Source organism: Bubalus bubalis, chromosome 9, assembly GCF_019923935.1.
Source record: "Bubalus bubalis isolate 160015118507 breed Murrah chromosome 9, NDDB_SH_1, whole genome shotgun sequence".
Taxonomy (NCBI): domain Eukaryota; kingdom Metazoa; phylum Chordata; class Mammalia; order Artiodactyla; family Bovidae; genus Bubalus; species Bubalus bubalis.
In genome coordinates this window covers 103,110,673-103,135,962 of record NC_059165.1, presented here as the reverse complement: position 1 = coordinate 103,135,962, position 25,290 = coordinate 103,110,673, and the positions used below count along the sequence as shown (strand labels likewise).

Genomic DNA, 25,290 nt, shown 5'->3' with positions numbered 1-25,290 from the left:
GTATTAGGGAGCCACCAGGGTAGACAGGTGCTCTGATGGTAAGGAGTCAAGGATGAAAATAGGGAGAGAAAAGGGAAGCAGGAGGTGGCTGAGATGGGAGGGAGGTTGCAGAGAGGGAAACCTAAACAGCTTCATGAGAAGAGAGAGCCAGGATGGGGGCAGACAGGTAAGACAAGATGGAGACAATACACCTACCTGCGTTTCTCAAACGGGCAGTTCTTCTTCCCAGGGGACACTTGACAATGTGTGAGGATACTTCTGATCGTCACAACTGGGAGATGCTACTGCATCTAGAGAGTGACAGGGATGCTGCTCAACATCCTCTAAAGTCCAGGAAGCCCCACAGCCCCACAGCCCCAGCCAGAAAAAATTATCAGCCCCTAAAGTCCCTACTGCTGAAGTTGGAAAACCTGCAGTGGTACATGAGCACAGGATTTGTCCTCGTGTGGATTTTGTCCCCTGAGTTTCTGGGTGGGGATCTGGCCCCACTATGAGTTCCTCTAAGTGTCATATAGCTGGATTGCACACACTCTCTCCCTCTTTCTCCAGGGTTGCTCAGTTTACTTATAGGAAACCCAGTAGGTGTTCTCCTGGTGGATCAATGCCAGGAGACTTCAGTCTACCTCTCTGCTCTCCTGGTCCCATGCCATGGTTCTGTGCCTATGTATTTTAATTTTTTAAAAAAATCAATAGAATTTAGTTTTTAGAGTACTTTTAGATTTACAGAGTATTTAGCAAATAGTGCAAAAGATTACCATGTACCCTCTATCTCCCTGCACAGAGATTTCCTTATTATTAACATTCTGTATTGAAAAGTTAACTGTATTACAATTGTTAACCCAATACTGACACATTATTATTAACTAAAGCTCACAGCTTACATTAGGGTTCACTCTTGGTGCCATACATCCTACGAGTTTTAACAAATGCACAATGTCATGTACCCACCATTATAGTATCATGCAGAAGAGTTTAACCACCTTAAAAATCCCAAGTTTTACCTATTCATCCCTTCTACTCTCTCCTTGAGCCCCTGACAACCACCAATCTTTTTATTGTCTCCACAGTTTTCCAGAATGAACAGATACCAGTCTTAACAGGGTTCTACATCCCCATCACCCCAGAAGGTAAATATGCAGACCTGGGCTGCCTCCCCAGGACACGGTGAACTCTTATCTTCTTACAGTTTCTCTCTTTCTTTCTTCGTGGCTGTGGCTTTTGTAATCTTTATTAATATAGAGAAGGAGTGTGTGAATGGTCTGATATGGTGAAGCTAGCCCTGGTCCTGGAAGTAGCCTGGACATTCACTAACAGCCACCAGTAAGTGGTGAGTATAACAGAGAGGTTGGAAAAGATAGGCATTGGGGTCATTCAGATGCAGATCAGATCCTGGGTCCGCCACTCAGGAGCCATGGTCCCTTGGACACATAGTGTGTCCTCTATGGGACACAGCTGCCACTTCTGTAAAACAGAGATCGTAACAGGTGCCTCACAATATTGGATTAAAGATTTCATAAGAAACATGTAAGCACAAGTGCCACAGTCCAACAACTTGTAGCTACTCTAATCAAGAACTGAAAATCCAGTGCCATAGACAGTTGTATCTCCAACATGACACATTGTAATAAAGGTCCTGAAAGAGCTAAACTCATGGAGGTTTAAACTTACAGAGGAGTTGTTTTGGAAGCAGACAGGAACAAGTGACTAAATCTGTTTTGGGATGAGATGTTCAGGAAAGCTTTGCAGAGGAGGTGACATTTAAGCTGAGTCTTAAAGATGAACAGGTTTTTGCCCGTTGGAGAAGAACCAAGATCTGGGTAGAAAGACCAGCTAAGTAATTACAATTGTGCTCTCTAGATCACTGGTACTCAACTGGGGGCAACTTTGCTCCCCACAGGGACATTGGCAATGTCTGGAGTTAATTTTGTTTGTCACTACTGAGGAGGAGCTATGGGCATCCAGCTGGTAGAGGCCAGGGAGGCTGCTCTACACCATACAGCGCACAGGATGACCACCACCCACCATAGCAAAGGATGATCCAGCACCAAATACTGAGAAAACTTGCCCTAGATGTTAGAGAGCTTGGAGAAGTTGAGAGCACAGCCCACTTGATTTTGGTCTCACCCATTCAGCCTCTTCTTGGAGGCTCTTGTTTCCAAGTCACTAACTTTGACTCACCCCCTCTAGGATCTCACAGTGCCGGAACTGAGTGATCCTGGGGACCTATGGCAGATGCTGACCCAGCATGAGGGAAAGAAACAAGCGACTTCAAGGGAGGGGGCCAGGAAATTCTGGAAACCAGTCATGCTGGGGAATGCAGCCTCCATTCACCCAAGTGTCTGGTTCCCTTGTGTTTTTGTTTTGTTCTCAACCTATCAGAGCTTGATCAAATATATGAGCCCACTTAAGAGGGTGGTTACTACTTTTTTCCCCCTATTTTGTATTGTGATAAAATACATATACACAACTTAGTGACTAAACAACAGCAATAACAAGTACAGATAACAAAATTGACCATCTTAGCCATTTTATAGCATACAATTCAGTGACATTCAGTGCATTCGTGATGTGTAAGCACCATCTATCTAGTTCCAGAACCTTCTCAACACCCCCAAAGGAAACCCTAAATCCATTAGCAATCACTCCAATTTATCCCCTTCCTCCAGGCCCTGGCAACCACTGACATGCCTTAAACCCCTACCTGAATGTTCACAGAAGCATTATTTATAGTGAAAATATGTAAACAGCCAAATGTCCATCAGTGGGTAAATAAATCAATGAAATGTGATCTGTTGATAAAATGGAACATCGCTCAGCCATAAAAAGAAATGAAGTTATGACAATGCTACAACACGGATGAACCTGGTGTGTGTGGGGGAAGATGCTGAGGGAAAGAAGCCAGGCCCCAACTGCCACGGAGTGTATGATTACATTTAGGTGATTTGTCCAGAGCAGGCAAATCCATAGAGACAGAAAAGGGATTAGTGGTTCACTGCCATTTAAACTTGATATAGCCTAATAAAAAAAGCACTTAAAATAGATATCCATTAAGATACAATGAATACCCATAAAATTAAGGTTATTTACTGATCACAGACCATATACATTTGTTCACTGAGGGTATTGAGTTAGTTATCATATGAAGTAGCTACTGTCTTCCAGGTCACAGAAAGATCCCCTGGAGAAGGGCATGGCTTCAAGGCCTTCTAGTATTCTCGCCTGGAGAATTCCATGGACAGAGGAGCCTGGTGGGCCATATAGTTCACGGGGTTGCAAAAAAGTAGGACACGACTGAGGGATTAATACTTTTCACTGTTTTCCAGGTCCCAGTCCAAGAATAACTCTTTGAGTTTGGTAGGGGGAAATGGAGATACAGAGAGGTGAAGATCCTTGCTCAAGTTTACAGCAGGCTGAGCAGGGGTTCAAACTCAGGTTGGCTGACTCCCTCATTCTTTTTTCAGATGGCTATGTTGCATTGCTCAGAACATACACATGCACATCTCAGGATCTAGAAAACAACTAGAATGTTATTTTTACAGTCTCTTGCCTCAGATTTCTTGCATGGGTAACTCTAGAGGAAGAATCTGATTGATTCATACTAAATTGGAGACACACTTGGTTCAAAGTGTTGTAGACATGGAGTGGGTAGGTCATGTGGTATCTGAAGCTCTGGGAAGAACAAGATTTATCAGAAGGGAGTAAGTAGCAAAGGCTGTAACCTCTGGTAAAGGAATATTTTCATTTTCAGAGATAACCTAGATGTATCAGTTCAGTTCAGTTCAGTTCAGTCGCTTAGTCATGTCCGACTCTTTGCAACCCCATGAATCGCAGCGTGCCAGGCCTCCCTGTCCATCACCAACTCCTGGAGTTTACCCAAACTCATGTCCATTGAGTCGGTGATGCCATCCAGCCATCTCATCCTTTGTCGTCCCCTTCTCCTCCTGCCCCCAATCCCTTCCAGCATCAGGGTCTTTTCTAATAACTCAACTCTTTGTATGAGGTGGCCAAGGTATTGGAGTTTCAGCTTCAGCATCAGCCCTTGCAATGAACACCCAGGACTGATCTCCTTTAGGATGGGAAAGGTATAAACTTTGGAGGCAGCTAGCCATGGGTCATGTCTTAACTCTACCATGCTTGACAGCTCACCTCAAACAAGTTGCTTAGCATTTATGCACCCCAACATTCTCAATGAATATTCTCAAGATATTCAAAATGGGGTAATCAAATCAACACCTCCCCCATCACATTGGTAAGAGGATTAAATCTAGGTGGCACAGAGTAGGAGGGTCTCCCTGGTGGCTTAGTTGGTAAAAAATCTGTCTGCAATGAAGGAGATCTGATCTCCTGCAATGGGTTTGATTCCTGGGTTGGAAAGATCCCTTGGCAAAGGGAATGGCTACCCACTCCAGTATTCTGGCCTGGAGAATTCAATGGACAAAGGACAGAGGAACTTAGCAAGTTACAGTCCATGGGGTTGCAAAGAGTTGGACATTACTGAACAACTTTCACTTCACAGAGTAGGAACTCAGCCAATGTCACCTGTCATTTATCAAGAGCAGCCCCTGGGGTAGAGCCAGGAGTGATGGAAGCTGACAACCTCCCTCCATCCAGTAGCTGACCTCTCCACATCACACCTCACTTCAGGAACAGCCTTCATGCAGGGAGCCAACATCTCGGCAGTGACTGAATTCATCCTCATTGGCTTCTCCTCCTTCCCCCACTTTCAGCTGATGTTCTTCCTGCTCTTCCTGCTGATGTACCTGTTCACGCTGCTGGGGAACCTGCTCATCATGGCCACCGTCTGGAGCGAGTGCAGCCTCCACACCCCCATGTACCTCTTCCTGTGTGCCCTCTCCATCTCGGAGATCCTCTACACCTTCACCATCATCCCGCGCATGCTGGCCGACCTGCTCTCCACCTACCGCTCCATCTCCTTCACGGCCTGTGCCAGCCAGATGTTCTTCTCCTTCACGTTTGGCTTCACCCACTCCTTCCTGCTCACCGTCATGGGCTACGACCGCTACGTGGCCATCTGCCACCCCTTGCGCTACAACGTGCTCATGAGCCCCCGAGGCTGCGCCTGCCTGGTGGCCTGGTCCTGGGCTGGAGGCTCAGTCATGGGGTTGCTGGTGACATCTGCCGTTTTCCACCTCCCCTTCTGTAGCTCTAATGTGATTCACCATTTCTTCTGCCATGTGCCTCCTCTAATGAAGCTGGCCTGTGGGGACAACGTCTTTACTGTGGCCATGGGTGTGGGCCTGGTGTGTATCGCTGCCCTGCTGGGCTGTGGTCTCCTCATCCTCTTTTCTTATGCCTTCATCGTGGCCGCCATCTTGAGGATCCCCTCAGCCGAGGGCCGGCACAAAGCCTTCTCCACGTGTGCGTCCCACCTCACCCTGGTGGTTGTGCACTACGGCTTTGCCTCTGTCATCTACCTCAAGCCCAAGGGTCCCCACTCCCTGGAAGGAGACACGCTGATGGGCATCACCTACACGGCCCTCACTCCCTTCCTGAGCCCCATCATCTTCAGTCTCAGGAACAAGGAGCTGAAGGAAGCCGTGAAGAAGACCTTCCTCAGCAAGCTCTTTCTCCATAGATCCTGAAATGGCAGGTTTTGTAACAGGAGTTGTGGCAGGTAGAGGTACTTCAGTCCATTGTCTTGTCTGAAAAATGGAAGTAAACCTGATGCATTCGTGATGAGACCTTCTGAGTCAATTTCCTCCCGTTGACTGTGTCTGAGAGCAGAATGCATGAGGGGATGCCCATGGGCTGTGTTGGGGAACTTGTGTATCTAGTGTATCTTCAATGTGTGAGGGAAGGATGCTTGCTCTGCTACAAACAATGACAGAAACAGCAACAGTGATTTCTTGCCTGCTCTGAATCAAGCAGGCTTCCCTGGTGGTTCAGATGGTAAAGAATCTGCCTGCAATGCATGGCTTTCTATGGTTTCAAGACCTCACCTCTTTCTTTTATCGTATTTAAGGAAAGGAAAGCATTGTTGATGGGGAAATGGTTTTTCATTTCAAATCTTCACATTTTTGGAGGTACAGTGTCTTCTCCTATGTGTTGCTTTTGTTGGTTGAGCAAATGATATGTCTAAGGATACAAATTATAGAAAGAAGAGAGAAAGGGTCTTAATCTCTCCTTCTAAGATAAGAAATATGAAAGAGATGGGGGGGTAATGTGGGAGAGTAAAAATGAAGTGGTGGCTGGTTTGAGAAATATGGGAAGAACAGGTAGAAAAACCAGATTGCTGGCAGTTGATGGGGACCTAAGGGGCTTCCCGGTGGTGCAGTGGTAAAGAATCTACCTGCCAAAGCAGGAGGAGCAAGAAACTCGGGTTCAATCCCTGAGCTGGGAAAATATCCTAGAGTAGGAAATGGAAAACCTCTCCAGTATTCTTGCCTGGAGAATTTCATGGACAGAGGAGCCTGGTGGGCTACTGTCCATGGTGCCACAAAGAGTCAGATACAACTGAGTGACTGAGCATGCAAGGGGGATGATGGATCCAGTGACTGGTGAAGAAATTTGGGGAAAAAGCAGGTACATAAATGGACATTTTATTAGGTTAATAAGGTAGCCATAAAGTACCTAATACAAATCCCTTTTCTACACTCCCTTGAAATCCCCAATGAGAATCCATTTCACTTTCACAGATTGTGAAGTCAGATAGATTGGAAGGATGCATCCACAGGCTGGACCTGCTTCAAGGGAGGAACTCAGGCAGAATCAGGTAATTCCTTTGGGTTCAGTTCAGTTCAGTCACTCAGTTGTGTCCTACTCTTTATGACCCTATGGACTGCAGCATGCCAGGCCTCCCTTCCATCACCAACTCCAGGAGTTTACTCAAACTCATCTCCATTGAGTTGGTGATACCATCCAACCATCTCATCGTCTGTTGTCCCCTTCTCCAGCTGCCCTCAATCTTTCCCAGCATCAGGGTCTTTTCCAATGAGTCAGCTCTTTGCAGCAGGTGGCCAAAGTTTTGGAGTTTCAGCTTCAACATCAGTCCTTCCAATGAACACTCAGGACTAATTTCCTTAAGATGAACTGATTGATCTCCTTGCAGTCCAGGGGACTCTCAAGAGTCTTCTCCAATGCCACAGTTCAAAAGCATCAATTCTTTGGTGCTCAGCTTTCTTTATAGTCCAACTGTCACATCCATACATGACTACTGGAAAAACCATAGCCTTGACTAGACGGACCTTTGTTGGCAAAGTAATGTCTCTGCTTTTTAATATGCTGTCTAGGTTCGTCATAGCTTTTCTTCCAAGGAGCAAGCATCTTTTAATTTCATGGCTGTAGTCACCATCTGCAGTGATTTTGGAGCCCAAGAAAATAAAGTCAACCACTGTTTCCACTGTTTCCCTTGGGGTTACACTCCTTTTTAAAATCAGACAGTGGACACAGTGAGGTTTGGCAGTTGCCTAAAATCAAGAAACCTGGGAGGTTGATAGATGCAGAATGAGATTGGCTGAGTGAGTCTTCTGAGGCAATGGGTCTCCAACTTGAGGGCACATCAGAGTCAAGCTGCTGGGTCCCACTCCAGGGTGTTTAATTCAGCAGGTCTGGGTTAAGAGGGGTGGCAGGGGAGACTCTAGAATCTTCATTTCGAACAAGGTCCTAGGTGATGCTGAAGTTGGTCTGAGGATGACACTTTGGAAACCACTGCTCTAAAGTTTTCTTAGCTCAAAGAAGAAGCCACATTAAAAAAAATTATTCGTTTATTTTTGTTTCTGCTGAGTTTTTGTTGCTGCCTGTGTGCTTTCTCTAGTTGCGGCGAGAAGGGGCTATTCTCTAGTTGCGATCTGCAGGCTTCTCCTGTTGCAGAGCATGGGCTCTAGGGCACACAGGCTTCAGTAGTTGTGGCACATGGGCTCAGTATCTGGGCGCATGAGTCTAGTCACCCCATGGCATGTGGAATCTTCCTGGACCAGGGATTGAACCCACATTTCCTGCATTGGCAGGCAGATTCTTAACCACTGAACTATCAGGGAAGTCCAAAGCCACATATTTGAGTTAGAGATAGAAGTAAACTTTCTCTCTCTGTGTCTCTCTCTCCTCTCTCTCTTTCTTCCTCCCTCTCTCCTTCCTTCCTCCCTTTCTTCTTATCTTTTTAAATAGTTATGAAGATAACAGCTTCCCTTTTTTTTTGAGAAGATAAGACTTTTTATTTGGAGTATAATTGCTTTGAAATGTTGTGTTAGTTTCTGCTCTACAACAATGTGAATCAGCTATACGCATACATATATCCTTTCCCTCTGAGCCTCCTTCCCACCCCACCATCCCACCCTTCTAGGTCACCACATTTACCATCAGCTATTATTGTCTATAAAAATACTTTTATTGAAATGTAGTTCACATACCATATAATATATCCACATGAAGATGTGTATAGTCATTACCATACTGAATTTAGAACATTTTCCTCACCTTCAAAATGAACCTGTACCCTTTAGCTATCATCTCTCTTTCCTCCTCCCTTTCCAGTCCTAAGCATCACCTAATCTACTGTCTCTATAGATTTGCCTTATCTGAACATTTAAGATACATGAAATCATATGATATTTATCATTTTGTGTCTGGCTTTCATGTAGCATGTTTTCAGGGTTTATCCATGTCACAGCATGTATTGCTAATTTCATTCCTTTTTTATGGCTGAATAAAGTTGCATTGTTTGGATATATAACATTTTTACTCATCCATCTGTTGATACATTTCTTGGTTGTTTCCACATTTTGGTTATCATAAGTGTTTCTGCTATAAACATTCATGTACAAGTTTTTGGATGGGCCATCACTGCAGATGGTGACTACAGCCATGAAATTAAAAGACACTTACTCCTTGGAAGAAAAGTTATTACCAATCTAGATAGCATATTGAAAAGCAGAGACATTACTTTGTCAACAAAGGTCCGTCTAGTCAAGGTTATGGTTTTTCCAGTGGTCATGTATGGATGTGAGAATTGGACTGTGAAGAAAGCTGAGCTCTGAAGAATTGATGCTTTTGAACTGTGGTGTTGGAGAAGACTCTTGAGAGTCCCTTGGACTGCAAGGAGATCCAACCAGTCCATTCTGAAGGAGATCAGCCCTGGGATTTCTTTGAAAGGAATGATGCTAAAGCTGCAACTCCAGTACTTTGGCCACCTCATGCGAAGAGTTGACTCATTGGAAAAGAGTCTGATGCTGGGAGGGATTGGGGGCAGGAGGAGAAGGGGACGACAGAGGATGAGATGGCTGGATGGCATCACTGACTCGATGGACGTGAGTCTGAGTGAACTCCGGGAGTTGGTGATGGACAGGGAGGCCTGGCATGCTGCGATTCATGGGGTCACAAAGAGTTGGACATGACTGAGCAACTGAACTGAACTGATGCTTTCATTTTGGAAAGGTATATACATAGGAGTGAAATTAATAGGTCACATGATACCTCTATGTTTAATCATGTGAGTAGCTGCTAGACTCTTTATGACAATGGCTGCACCATTTTACATCCCCTCCAGAAGCATATTAGTGTTCCAATTTCTCTACATCCTTGCCAACACTTGTTATTATCTAACTTTTTAATTGTAGTCATTCTAATTGTGGTTTTGATAAAACCACGTGAATAAAAATGGATATGGTCTTTTTATTGGAGTATAATTGCTTTATAATGTTGTGTTAATTTCTACTGTACAAAGAAGTGAATAAGCTATATGTGATCAGTCGTTTCAGTAGTGTCCGACACATTTGCGACCCCATGGACTGTAGCCTGCCAGACTCCTCTGTCCATGGGATTCTCCACTCAGGAATACTGGAGTGGGTTACCATGCCCTTCTCTCCTTAGGTCCGACCTTAAATGTCACCTCCTCAGGAAAACCTTCCCTGATTTCCCCATACTGAGTCACTACTCCTATTACAAGAACTCACAGCATCTTCTTTCTCTCCTCATAGCTTTTATCACAATTTATCGTATGTATACATATTTATTTGGAGAAGGAAATGGCAACCCACTCCAGTGTTCTTGCCTGGAGAATCCCAGGGATGGGGGAGCTTGGTGGGGTGCCTTCTATGGGGTCGCATAGAGTTGGACACGACTGAAGTGACTTAGCAGCATATTTATTAATTAGTATAATCTATAGAAATATTTGTCTAATAGCCACATCTTCCTTTCTCAACATGCAAGCATGGAGATCAGGGTCATATCTAATCAGCTCCACAGTGGCATCTAAAAACATACCTGGCACAGAGAAGATAATCAATAAATGTTTGTTAACTGCATACAGCAGGGTTTATCATCCACAGCACTGTTGACATTTGGGACTGACTCATTGTTTGCAGTGAGGTCTGTTCCATGCATTGAAGGGTGCTGAGCAGCATTCCTTAGCTTTACGGGTTAGTTGTTATAGCACATTTCCCTCTCCTTGAGTTGTAACAATGAAAAATGTCTCCAGAACCTTCCAAGTGTCCTCTGGAGTCACTGGTGAGAGCCACTGGAGTACAGAAATGAGGGAAGACCTAGCTGATGCTCCCAAGAGGCAGAGTCATGACCCTTTTGGTGGTTCTTAGCATCTGGTCCATATCTTGGTGAGAACCCTGACATTTCTTGTGTTTTTTAACCATGGATCATGGAAACTCATCAAAGACAGGGGCTAGCAGACCCATCTCTGTTCTCCCAAAACTAGCACAGAATTTGACACAAAGAGTGTAATTAATTATTAAATACATTTTGATTTATGTTTTATTGAAGGATAATTGCTTTACAGAATTTTGTTGTTTTCTGTCAAACATCAACATGAATCAGCCACAGGTATACATATATCCCCTCCCTTTTGAAACTCGCTCTCATCTCCCTCCCCATCCCACCCCTCTATGTTGATACAGAGCCCTTGTTTGAGTTTCCTGAGCCATACAGCAAATTTCTATTGGCTATCTATTTTACTTATGATAATGTAAGTTTCCATGTTACTCCTCCATACATCTCACCCTCTCCTCCCCTCTCCCCTTGCCCATAAGTCTATTCTCTATGCCTGTTTCTCCATTGCTTCCCTGTAAATAAGTTCTTCAGTACTATTCTTCTAGATTCTGTATATGTGTGTTAGAATATGACATTTATCTGTCTCTTTCTGACTCACCTCACTCTGTATAATAGGCTCTAGGTTCATCCACCTCATCAGACTGACTCAAATGTGTTCCTTTTTATGGCTGAGTAATATTCCATTGTGTATACATACCACAACTTCTTTATCCATTCATCTGTCAACGGACATCTAGGTTGCTTCCATGTTCTAGCTATTGTAGACAGTGTTGCAACGAACAATGGGATACATGTGTCTTTTTCAATTTTGGCTTCCTCAGGGTATATGCCTAGGAGTGAGATTTGCTGGGTCATATGGTGATTTTATTCTTAGTTTTTTAAGGAATCTCCATACCATCTTCCATAGTGGCTGTAGCAATATACATTCTCACCAACGTGGGAATTTCTTTCCAATCTTTCCAATGATTTCTTTCATTCAGTTCAGTTCAGTTCAGTTGCTCAGTCATGTCCGACTCTTTACGACCCCATGAATCGCAGCACGCCAGGCCTCCCTGTCCATCACCAACTCCTGGAGTTCACTCAGACTCACATCCATCAAGTCAGTGATGCCATCCAGCCATCTCATCCTCTGTCGTCCCCTTCTCCTCCTGCCCCCAATCCCTCCCAGCATCAGACTCTTTTCCAATGAGTCAACTCTTCGCATGAGGTGGCCAAAATACTGGAGTTTCAGCTTCAGTATCATTCCCTCCAAAGAAATCCCAGGGCTGATCTCCTTCAGAATGGACTGGCTGGATCTCCTTGCAGTCCAAGGGACTCTCAAGAGTCTTCTCCAACACCACAGTTCAAAAGCATCAATTCTTCGGCGCTCAGCCTTCTTCACAGTCCAACTTTCACATCCATGCATGACCACAGGAAAAACCATAGCCATGACTAGATGAACCTTTATTGGCAAAGTAATGTCTCTGCTTTTCAATATGTTATCTAGGTTGGTCATAACTTTCCTTCCAAGGAGTAAGCGTCTTTTAATTTCATGGCTGCAGTCACCATCTGCAGTGATTTTGGAGCCCCAAAAAATGAAGTCTGACACTGTTTCCCCATCTATTTCCCATGAAGTGATGGGACTGGATGCCATGATCCTTGTTTTCTGAATGTTGAGCTTTAAGCCAACTTTTTCACTCTCCACTTTCACTTTCATCAAGAGGCTTTTGAGTTCCTCTTCACTTTCTGCCATAAGGGTGGTGTCATCTGCATATCTGAGGTTATTGAGATTTCTCCCAGCAATCTTGATTCCAGCTTGTGTTTCTTCCAGTCCAGCGTTTCTCATGATGTACTCTGCATATAAGTTAAATAAGCAGGATGATAATGTACAGCCTTGATGTACTCCTTTTCCTATTTGGAACCAGACTGTTGTCCCATGTCCAGTTCTAACTGTTGCTTCCTGACCTGCATACAGATTTCTCAAGAGGCAGCTCAGGTGGTCTGGTATTCCCATCTCTTTCAGAATTTCCCACAGTTTATTGTGATCCACACAGTCAAAGGCTTTGACATAGTCAATAAAGCAGAAATAGATGTTTTTCTGGAACTCTCTTGCTTTTTCCATGATCCAGCGGATGTTGGCAATTTGATCTCTAGTTCCTCTGCCTTTTCTAAAATCAACTTGAACATCAGGAAGCTCATGGTTCACATATTGCTGAAGCCTGGCTTGGAGAATTTTGAGCATTACTTTCTTTCATTAGTGTCTTATAATTTTCTGTTTACAGTTCTTTTGTCTCCTTAGGTAAGTTTACTCCTAGATATTTAATTCTTTTTGTTGCAATGGTAAATGGGATTGATTCAATTTCTCTTTCTGATGTTTCATTGTTAGTATATAGAAATGCAAGTGATTTCTGTGAATTGATTTTGTATCCCGCAACTTGCTAAATTAACTGATTAGCTCTAGTAATTTTCTGATACTATCTTTAGGGTTTTCTATGTACAGTGTCATATCATCTGCAAACAGTGAAAGCTTTGCTTCTTTTCCGATCTGGATTTCTTTTATTTCTTTTTCTTTTCTGATTGCCGTAGCTAGGACTTCCAGAACTATGCTGAATGACACTGGTGAAAGTGAATGACCTTATCTTTTTCCTGACCTTAGGGGGAATGCTTTCAGTTTCTCACCATTGAGAAAAATATTTGCTGTAGGCTTATCATATATGGCCTTTACTATGTTGAGGTAGGTTCCTTCTATGCCCATTGTTTGAAGACTTTTAATCATAAATGGGAGTTGAATATTGTCAAAGGCTTTTTCTGCATATATTGAGTTGATCATATAGTTTTTATCTCTCAATTTGTTAATATGGTGTATTATATTGATTGATTTGCATATATTGAAGAATAATTGCATTCCTAGAATAAACCCAAGTTGATCATGGTGTATGAGCTTTTGATGTGTTGCTGAATTCTGCTTGCTAAAATTTTGTTGAGAATTTTGGCATCTATGTTCATTAGTGATATTGGCCTGTAGTTTTCATTTTTGTCATTGTTGTCTTTGTCTGGTTTTGGTATCAGGATGATGGTGGCCTCATAGAATGAGTTTGGAAATGTTCCTTCCTCTGCAATTTTTGAAAGAGTTTTAGAAGGATAGGCATTAGGTCTTCTCTAAATGTTTGATAGAATTCTCCAGTGAAGCCATCTGGTCCTTGGCTTTTTTTGGGTGGGGGGAAGATTTTTGATCACAGCTTCAATTTCAGTGCTTGTAATTGGGTTGTTCATAATTTCTATTTCTTCCTGGTTCATTCTTGGAAGATTGAACTTTTCTAAGAATCTGTCCATTTCCTCCAGGTTATCCATTTTATTGCCATACAGTTTTTCATAACAATCTCTTATAATCTTTGTATTTCTGCATTGTCTGTTGTAACCTTCATTTCTAATTTTGTTGACTTGATTCTTCTTTTTTTCTTGATGAGTCTGGCTAAAGGTTTGTCAATTTTGTTTATCTTCTCAAAGAATCAGCTTTTAGTTTCATTAATCTTTACTATTGTTTCTTTCATTTCTTTTTCATTTATTTCTGCTCAGATCTTTATAATCTCTTTCCTTCTACTAATTTGGGGGGGGGGGATGTTGTTCTTCTTTTTCCAGTTGTTTTAGGTATAAAGTTAGTTTGTCTACTCGATGTTTTTCTTGTTTCATGAGGCAGAATTGTATTGCTATAAACTTCCCTCTTAGAACTGCTTTTGCTGCATCCCACAGATTTTGAGTTATTGTGTTTTTGTTGTCATTTGTTTCTAGAAATGTTTTGATTTCCCTTTTGATTTCTTCATTAACCTGTTGGGTTGAAACGTGTTGTTTAACCTCCATGTGTTTGTGTTTCTTACAGTTTTTTTCTTGTAACTGATACCTAGTCTCATAGCACTGTGGTCGGAGAAGATGCTTGATATAATTTCAATTTTCTTAAATTTACTGAAGTTTGATTTGTGACCCAAGATGTGGTATATCCTGGAGAATGTTCCATGTGCACTTGAGAAGAAGGTGTAATTTTCTGCATTTGGATGGAATGTCCTAAAGAGATCAATGAGATCCATCTCATCTAATGTATCATTTAAGATTTGTGTTTCCTATCACATGCTGGGCCATAAAGCTAGCCTTGGTAAATTCAAAAAAATAGAAATCATTCCAAGCATCTTTTCTGACCACAATGCAGTAAGATTAGATCTCAATTACAAGAGAAAAACTATTAAAAATTCCAACATATGGAGGCTGAACAACACGCTGCTGAATAACCAACAAATCACAGAAGAAATCAAAAAAGAAATCAAAATTTGCATAGAAACGAATGAAAATGAAAACACAACAACCCAAAACCTGTGGGACACGGTAAAAGCAGTCCTAAGGGGAAAGTTCATAGCAATACAGGCACACCTCAAGAAACAAGAAAAAAGTCAAATAAATAACCTAACTCTACACCTAAAGCAACTAGAAAAGGAAGAACCCCAGGGTTAGTAGAGGAAAGAAATCTTAAAAATTAGAGCAGAAATAAATGCAAAAGAAACAAAAGAGATCATAGCAAAAATCAACAAAACCAAAAGCTGGTTTTTTGAAAGGATAAATAAAATTGACAAAGCATTAGCCAGACTCATGAAGAAACAAAGGGAGAAAAATCAAATCAATAAAATTAGAAATGAAAATGGAGAGATCACAACAGACAACACAGAAATACAAAGGATCATAAGAGAGTACTATCAACAATTATATGCCAATAAAATGGACAACGTGGAAGAAATGGACAAATTCTTAGAAAAGTACAACTTTCCAAAACTGGACCAGGAAGAAATAGAAAATCTTAACAGACCCATCACAAGCACGGAAATTGAAACTGTAATCAAAAATCTTCCAGCAAACAAAAGCCCAGGTCCAGACGGCTTCACTGCTGAATTCTACCAAAAATTTAGAGAAGAGCTAACACCTATCCTGCTCAAACTCTTCCAGAAAATTGCAGAGGATGGTAAACTTCCAAACTCATTCTATGAGGCCACCATCACCCTAATACCAAAACCTGACAAAGATGCCACAAAAAAAGAAAACTACAGGCCAATATCACTGATGAACATAGATGCAAAAATCCTTAACAAAATTCTAGCAATCATAATCCAACAACACATTAAAAAGATCATACACCATGACCAAGTGGGCTTTATCCCAGGGATGCAAGGATTCTTCAATATCCGCAAATCAATCAATGTAATACACCACATTAACAAGTTGAAAAATAAAAACCATATGATTATCTCTATAGATGCAGAGAAAGCCTTTGACAAAATTCAACATCCATTTATGATAAAAACTCTCCAGAAAGCAGGAATAGAAGGAACATACCTCAACATAATAAAAGCTATATATGACAAACCCACAGCAAACATTATCCACAATGGTGAAAAATTGAAAGCATTTCCTCTAAAGTCAGGAACAAGACAAGGGTGCCCACTTTCACCATTACTATTCAACATAGTTTTGGAAGTTTTGGCCTCAGCAATCAGAGCAGAAAAAGAAATCAAAGGAATCCAAATTGGAAAAGAAGAAGTAAAGCTCTCACTATTTGCAGATGACATGATCCTCTACATAGAAAACCCTAAAGACTCCACCAGAAAATTACTAGAACTAATCAATGACTATAGTAAAGTTGCAGGATATAAAATCAACACACAGAAATCCCTTGCATTCCTATACACTAATAATGAGAAAACAGAAAGAGAAATTAAGGAAACAATTCCATTCACCATTGCAACGGAAAGAATAAAATATTTAGGAATATATCTACCTAAAGAAACTAAAGACCTATAGATAGAAAACTATAAAACACTGGTGAAAGAAATCAAAGAGGACACTAACAGATGGAGAAATATACCATGTTCATGGATTGGAAGAATCAATATAGTGAAAATGAGTATACTACCCAAAGCAATCTATAGATTCAATGCAATCCCTATCAAGCTACCAACAGCATTCTTCACAGAACTAGAACAAATAATTTCACAATTTGTATGGAAATACAAAAAACCTCGAATAGCCAAAGCGATCTTGAGAAAGAAGAAAGGGACTGGAGGAATCAACCTACCTGACTTCAGGCTGTACTACAAAGCCACATTCATCAAGACAGTATGGTACTGGCACAAAGACAGAAATATAGATCAATGGAACAAAATAGAAAGCCCAGAGATAAATCCATGCACATATGGACACCTTATCTTTGACAAAGGAGACAAGAATATACAATGGATTAAAGACAATCTCTTTAACAAGTGGTGCTGGGAACTCTGGTCAACCACTTGTAAAAGAATGAAACTAGAACACTTTCTAACACCATACACAAAAATAAACTCAAAATAGATTAAAGATCTAAACGTAAGACCAGAAACTATAAAACTCCTAGAGGAGAACATAGGCAAAACACTCTCTGACATACATCACAGCAGGATCCTCTATGATCCACCTCCCAGAATATTGGAAATAAAAGCAAAAATAAACAAATGGGACCTAATTAACCTTAAAAGCTTCTGCACATCAAAGGAAACTATTAGCAAGGTGAAAAGACAGCCTTCAGAATGGGAGAAGATAATAGCAAATGAAGCAACTGACAAACAACTAATCTCGAGAACGTACAAGCAACTCCTACAGCTCAACTCCAGAAAAATAAATGACCCAATCAAAAAATGGGCCAAAGAACTAAATAGACATTTCTCCAAAGAAGACATACAGATGGCTAACAAACACATGAAAAGATGCTCCACATCACTCATTATCAGAGAAATGCAAATCAAAACCACTATGAGGTACCATTTCACACCAGTCAGAATGGCTGCGATCCAAAAGTCTACAAGTAATAAATGCTGGAGAGGGTGTGGAGAAAAGGGAACCCTCTTACACTGTTGGTGGGAATGCAAACTAGTACAGCCACTCTGGAGAACAGTGTGGAGATTCCTTAGAAAACTGGAAATAGAACTGCCTTATGATCCAGCAATCCCACTGCTGGGCATACACACTGAGGAAACCAAAGGGAAAGAGACACATGTACCCCAATGTTCATCGCAGCACTGTTTATAATAGCCAGGACATGGAAACAACCTAGATGTCCATCAGCAGATGAATGGATAAGAAAGCAGTGGTACATATACACAATGGAGTATTACTCAGCCATTAAAAAGAATACATTTGAATCAGTTCTAATGAGGTGGATGAAACTGGAGGCTATTATACAGAGTGAAGTAAGCCAGAAAGAAAAACACCAATACAGTATACTAATGCATATATATGGAATTTAGAAAGATGGTAACAATAACCCTGTATGTGAGACAGCAAAAGAGACACTGATGTATAGAACAGTCTTATGGACTCTGTGAGAGAGGGAGAGGGTGGGAAGATTTGGGAGAATGGCATTGAAACATGTAAAATATCATGTATGAAACGAGTTGCCAGTCCAGGTTCGATGCACGATACTGGATGCTTGGGGCTGGTGCACTGGGACGACCCAGAGGGATGGAATGGGGAGGGAGGAGGGAGGTGGGTTCAGGATGGGGAACACATGTATACCTGTGGCGGATTCATTTTGATATTTGGCAAAACTAATACAGTTATGTAAAGTTAAAAAAAAAAAAGATTTGTGTTTCCTTGTTAATTTTCTGTTTTGATGATTGGTGTGAGTGGGGTGTTAAAGTCTCCTACTATTATTGTGTTACTGTCAATTTCTCCTTTTATGTCTGTTAGTGTTTGCCTTATGTATTGAGATGCTCCTATTAATTATTAAATACATTTTTAAAGCTTGTATTTATTTAAAGCTGGCTTATTGGTTGCAAGTCACTGTTCATTGCCCTATATAGATGATAATATTTAATTCTCAGGACCATCTAAGAGGTGACTACCTTATCATTAAATACATTTTAATGATGGGAAACTGAATCTAAGAGATTACATGTGATTTAACCAAAGCCACTTTGTTTCATCACTTAACCACTGCACAGCCCTATCTGCAATTCTAACCATCTGTTTTTTTTTTTTTTTTCCTCTCTCTTTAGATTGCAAGGTATCACCTATCTGTTTGCCCATCAGCCGTTGCCATAGAGCTGAGTCTTGGGGACCACTCCTAAGGACTAGTAGCCATAGAAAGGAAGAGTTTATTTGTAGAGAAGGGGATCCTGGGAGAAAGGGAGCAGGTCAGGAAGCTCATTGGAGTAGCATTTCTGCTAAGCACCTCCTTCTAGAAAAAATGCTTCACTGAGGTCCTGCTTTCTTGGTCACATTGATAACCCAGATGATAGTCAAAGTTGGGGGACCATTGAACAATTCCTCTACCAATGCCTCTCTCTGTTCCCAGGCTCATTTAGCAAAACTTGAACTTATAATATCATCTCAACTATTCTTTATGGAGTATATCTATGTGCCAAGCACCATTCTAAGCCCTTCACAGACATTGTCTTACTTCAGACTCATAACTGTCTTAGAAGGTAGGTGCTTTTTATTGTTAAAGATTAGGCTCAAAGAGGGCTTTCCTTGTGGTTCAGCCGGTAAAGAATCTGCTTGCAATGCAGGAGACCTGGGTTCAATCCCTGGGTTGGGAAGATCCCCTGAAGAAGGGAAAGGTTACCCACTCCAGTATTCTGACCTGGAGAATTGGACTGTACTGTACAGAATGGACTGTATAGTCCATGGAGTCACAAAAAGTCGGACACAACTGAGCGACTTTCAGGCTCAAAGAAGGGAAGTGACCTGCCTAAGGACATACAGCAATGTGCTGTGCTGTGCTTAGTCTCTCAGTCATGTTCAACTCTTTGCAACCCCATGGACTATAGCCTGCCAGGCTCCTCTGTCCATGGGATTTTCCAGGCAAGAATGCTGGAGTAGGTTGCCATGCCCTCCTGCAGGGGATCTTCCCGACCCAGGGATCGAAACTGCATCTCTTACATCTCCTGCATTGGCAGGCAGGTTCTTTACCACTAGTGCCACCTGGGATTGGGGGACCCACAAAACCCATTGTGTGAAAATGACGTGTGATGCTTTGGGTGGAGAGCCACGGAAATCAGAGAAGACCTATAGGGGAAGGTCTAACTTGTGTGATCTTGGACGAATCATGCAACAATTTTGAGCCTCAATTTCCCTGGTGGCTCAGACAGTAAAGAATCTGCCTGCAATGCAGAAGACCTGGGTTCGATCCCTGTGTTGGGGATCCACTGAGCAACTAACACATTCCCCTCTGTCAAGTGGAGTAGATGTGAATTTATCTGCTCTGATGTCCAATTGTGAGACTGTAATAAAATAATGTATTGGAAGGGTAATGTGAAGCATGCAGTATATTATGCAAAGGAGGATGTTCTGGTATCCTCAGTCTGACTGAAATTTTTTCCACTTCTTCCCACTTCGTGGTAACATGCAATGTTCTTACTGCTCAAGTTATAGAGAAAGACCGAATTCAAGTTTAGGGTAATGACATACAGTTTGCTATTCAACTTATACATGAATAAACAAAATTTTTAACACTGGCTAATTTTAATATTACTCATACATCTTAATTACATTTATTGTTGTATAAAACTGCATCACTATTAAAGAGTGTCCAAGTATTATAAATTGCTATTTTGAATGCATAAATTTCTAATGCTATAAATTTATCAAGGGACTTTTTTTGCATTAAAAAAAACAGTTTAATACATGTATTACTTATAGAAAGGAACACAAATCTTAACTGAAAATTTGATGAATATTGACTACTATATATAGTCCAGAAGCAGCACTCCAGAGGGCTCCTCCATGTCTCTTCCTAGTCAGAATTCCTTTCCAAGAGTAGTCACTATCACTTCTAACACCTTCAAACTTCTAACATCTAGGTCATTTTACATGTTTTTAAACTTGATATAAAAGGAATCATGCTATATTCTCTTCTGTGTCTGACTTCCTTCATCCAGTGTTATTTATGCCAGTATGTTGATGTGTGTTGTTACAGTTATCAGTGGTTTATCTTTTTCATTATAGTGTCATGTTTTATTGTATGAAAATAACAGGTGTTAGAAATTTATGTTGTTTCTCTTTTTGATTTATTATGAATAAAGTCCTGTGGTTGTTCTTTACATGTCTTTTGGTGGGCATAAGCATTCACTACTTTTGGAATATATTCAGGTACATACACAGGAAAATAGCTGGAATAACATTTTCCTGAAGTTGTTTTACCAGTTTACACCAGCAATGTAAAAGCTTCTCTAGCTGCCAGGTTTAACACTTGCTATCATTATTTATTTTAATTTCCATCATTTTGATCGAGATGTAGTTGCATTTCATTAGGCCTTAATTTGTGTTTCCTTAATGACTAATGATGTGATCTCCTCTTCATGTATCTACTGGCCATTTTTATGTCCTCTTTTGTGAAGTGTCTGTTAGGCTTTTGCCCAATATTAAACTTGTTTGCTTTTTCTTATTGATTTATGTAATTTAGATACAAATGCTTGCACAATTTGGGACTTGCATTTTTATTCCCTTAATGCTGTCTTTGTCATCAAAGGTTCTTAATTTTAATGAAGTAGATTTTCTCATTTTCCCCCGCTAGAAGTTAATGTATTTTGTTTCCTGTTTAAGAACCCCCTACTTTCTCTGAGTGATGAACACATTCTGCTGTGCTTTTTTCTAGAAGCTTGATTACTTTAGCTTTCACATTTGGTCTTCATTTGTTTCCAATTAATTTTTATATATTCAAGGTACACCATTTTTTTCATATAGATAGCCACTTGTCTGGACCCAGGATCATGTATTTAAAAGATCAACTCCTTTCCTCTTGCCTCCAGTGAATTCTAATATATCAGGTGGCTGTATATATGTGGGTTTGTTTCTGGATTATTGGTCCTTTGTTCAGATTGTCATTTTTCATAAAAAAAAAAGTTGACTAGTATTCTGATGAGAATTGCATGCACTCTAAAGATCAATTAGAGAAAGATTGGCCTCTTGGCAATGTTGAATCTTCCAAACCATTTATCATTTCATAAAAATTAATTATTCTTTGTATACCACTTTAGTTGCATCCCACAAATTTTTGATACATTTGTATTTCATTATTATATACCTTAAAATATTGTTATTTACTTTTTTATTATTAATTTGTTTATTTTAATTGGAGGCTAATTACTTTACAATATTGTAGTGGTTCTTGCCATACACTGACATGAATCAGCCATGGGTGTACATGTGTTCCCCATCCTGAACCCCTCTCCCACCTCATGCACCATCCCATCCCTCAGGGTCATCCCAGTGTACCAGCCCTGAGCACCCTGTCTCATGCATCGAACCTGGACTGGCAATCTATTTCACATATGGTAATATACATGTTTCAATGCCATTCTCTCAAATCATCCCACCCTTGCCTTCTCCCACAGAGTCCAAAAGTCTGTTCTTTACATCTGTGTCTCTTTTGCTGTCTTGCATATAGGGTCATCGTTACCAGCTTTCTAAATTCCATATATATACTGTATTGGTGTTTTTCTTTCTGACTCACTTCACTCTGTATAACAGGCTCCAGTTTCATCCACCTCATTAGAACTGATTCAAATGCATTCTTTTTAATAGTTGAGTAATATTCCATTGTGTATATGTACCACTGCTTTCTTATCCATTCATCTGTTGATGGACATCTAAGTTGCTTCCATGCCCTAGCTATTGTAAACTGTGCTGTGATGAACATTGGGGGTACACGTGTCTCTTTCAATTCTGGTTTCCTTGGTGTGTATGCTCAGCAGTGGGGTTGCTGGGTCATATGGCAGTTCTATTTCCAGTTTTTTAAGGAATCTCCACACTATTCTCCATAGTGGCTGTACTAGTTTGCATTCCCACCAACACTATAAGAGGGTTCCCTTTTCTCCGCATCCTCTCCAGCATTAAGAGTCTCAAGCTCTACCGACTGAGCTAACTGGGCTGATGTTAAGGGACTTTTTAAATTGAGATATAATTGACATATAATAGTGTGTAAGTTTAGAATATATACATGCATACATTTGTATATTGCAATATGATTACCACTGCAGTGTTAGCTAACGCTTCTGTCATGTCACATAGTTATCATATCTTTTTGGAGAGTGACAATGAAGACAAAGTCTCTTAGTAACTTTGAGCTTGATAATACAGTATTATTGTCTATACCCACAATGCTCATTGTTGACCCACAAGATCTTGTTGATCTTCTGGTTGATCAACTGGTTGCAAATTTGTGCCGTTAAACAACATTGTCCCAGTTCTCCCACCCCTCAGCCCCTGACAGCCACCATTCAACTCTCTATTTTTATGAGTACCTTTTTACAATTCCACTTACAAGGGATATCGTACAGTATTTGTCATTCTCTTGAATACACATATTTTCAACAAATTATAAATACTATGAAGTATGCCAAGTCGCTTCAGTTGTATCTTGCCAGGCTCCTCTGTCCATGGGGATTCTCCAGGGACTTTCCAACACAGCAGGTGATTTCTCACTGAGGGACTTCTTTCCCTCACCTAACAAGAGACTTCTTTGTCTCTCTGCAGCTGCTCAAGATTCACACTTGAAACTTGGAGATGTTCTGAACTTTTTCTGAGTTTGCTTATTACAGGTTATGCAGTGCTGAAATTTAGTGTGCTTAGCACTCCTCTGCTGTACTCTGACTTAGTCTTATGTAGCCTCATAAAAGTTGAGTTGTAGCTACATGATGCCACCTGAAAAGTGAAAGTTGCTCACTCGTGTCTGACTCTTTGTGACCCCATGGACTATACAGTATCATGGAATTCTCCAGGCCAGAATACTGGAGTGGGTAGCCTTTCCCTTCTCCAGGGGATCTTCTCAACCCAGGGATTGAACCCAGGTATTCTGCATGCAGGAGGATTCTTTAACAGCTGAGCCACAAAGGAAGCCCTGTTGCCACCTAGTAGAAAGTAAAGGCATGGCCTCGTCCATTTCTCTTTACAATGTGGGTTTATGGTGATGGGAGTAATTAGTCTATCCTGGTTTCTGGCAGGAGAAAAACAGATTTTGGGTTTAATGCTACCTGGCCAAATGTCCTGCAACAGATAGGAAATCAATGAATCTGACTTCATGCATGTTATTGTTTCATACATCTTTCCATCCTGAATACATTCAGGGCCTGTTGAACCATTTTGCAAACATTTTTATGTTGCTGATAAGGGTCCTTGTAAACCATAAAGCATCAGACAGATGTTGGTTATTACATGCTTGCAGGGTGTCACCTCTGATGGTAGCATCTGATAACCCAATTTAGCTATTTCCAAGGAATTCTTCCCAGATAATCATATTTTTTCAGGGTACAGCTTGCTGAGGAAGGTCTTCTTCATGGCGATCTTCAGCTCCTTGTTCCTGAGACTGAAGATGATGGGGCTCAGGAAGGGAGTGAGGACCGTGTAGGTGATGCCCATCAGCGTGTCTCCTTCCAGAGAGTGGGGACCCTTGGGCTTGAGGTAGATGACAGAGGCAAAGCCGTAGTGCACGACTACCACAGTGAGGTGGGACACGCATGTGGAGAAGGCTTTGTGCCGGCCCTCGGCTGAGGGGATCCTCAAGATGGCGGCCACGATGAAGGCGTAAGACAAGAGGATGAGGAGACCACAGCCCAGCAGGGCAGTGATACACACCAGGCCCACGCCCTTGGCCACCACTTGCACTTCAGTTCCACAGGCCAACTTCAATAGTGGGGGCACATGACAAGCAAAATGGTGGACTTCATTGGGTCCACAAAAGATGAGTTGGAAAACGGCAGATGTCACCAGCAACCCCATGACTGAGCCTCCAGCCCAGGACCAGGCCACCAGGCAGGTGCAGCCTCGGGGGCTCATGAGCACGTTGTAGCGCAGGGGGTGGCAGATGGCCACGTAGCGGTCGTAGCCCATGACGGTGAGCAGGAAGGAGTGGGTGAAGCCAAACGTGAAGGAGAAGAACATCTGGCTGGCACAGGCTGTGAAAGAGATGGAGCGGTCGGTGGAGAGCAGGTCGGCCAGCATGCGCGGGATGATGGCGAAGGTGTAGAGGATCTCCGAGATGGAGAGGGCACACAGGAAGAGGTACATGGGTGTGTGGAGGCTGTGCTCCCTCCAGATGGTGGCCATGATGAGCAGGTTCCCCAGCAACGAGAACAGGTACATCAGCAGGAACAGCAGGAAGAACATCAGCTGAAGGTGGGGGAAGGTGGAGAAGCCGATGAGGATGAATTCAGTCACTGCTGAGAAGTTGGCTCCTTGCATGGGGGCTGTTCCTGAAGTGAGGTGTGACATGGAGAGGTCAGCTACTGGATGGAGGGAGGTCATTAGCTTCCATCATTCCTGACTCTGTCCAAGGGGCTGCTCCTGACAAATGACAAATGACAAATGACAAATGACACTGGCTGAGTTCCTACTCTACGCCTCCTATGATGCAATCCTCTTATCAATGTAGTAGGGGAGATGTTTTTATCAACGATTCTGATCACTTGAAGCATAAGCACTGAAAATATTTGGTTCAGAGAAGCTAAGCATCTTGTTCAAGGTAAAGCTGTCAAAATGGCAGAGTAAAGACTTGAACCCATGGCTGACTGTCTCCAAAGACTATACCCCTCTCTCCCTCTGGTTACTTCCAAAAAATATAATGTTCCTCCACTAGAGTTTGCAGCCATTGTCCAACTCCTCCCTTCTGATAAATCTTGTTCTTCTCAAAGTTTCAGATACCAGAAGACCTACCTACCCCATGTCTACAAGACTTTGGACCAGTGTGCATCTCTAAACATTCATCAATCAGATTCTTCCTCTGGAGTT

The 25,290-nt window shown here is 41.6% G+C and overlaps 2 protein-coding genes across 2 annotated transcripts; one reads left to right on the top strand and one right to left on the bottom strand.

Moving 5' to 3' along the window:
* The first annotated feature begins 4,655 nt into the window (after positions 1 to 4,655).
* Positions 4,656 to 5,603, top strand: LOC102408858 (olfactory receptor 10H1-like). Its single transcript, XM_006057851.4, has one exon. The coding sequence runs from the start codon at positions 4,656 to 4,658 to the stop codon at positions 5,601 to 5,603; it is 948 nt and encodes a 315-aa protein (XP_006057913.3).
* An 18,193-nt stretch (positions 5,604 to 23,796) lies between these two features.
* Positions 23,797 to 24,744, bottom strand: LOC102404301 (olfactory receptor 10H1). Its single transcript, XM_006057839.2, has one exon. The coding sequence runs from the start codon at positions 24,742 to 24,744 to the stop codon at positions 23,797 to 23,799; it is 948 nt and encodes a 315-aa protein (XP_006057901.2).
* Positions 24,745 to 25,290: the final 546 nt, after the last annotated feature.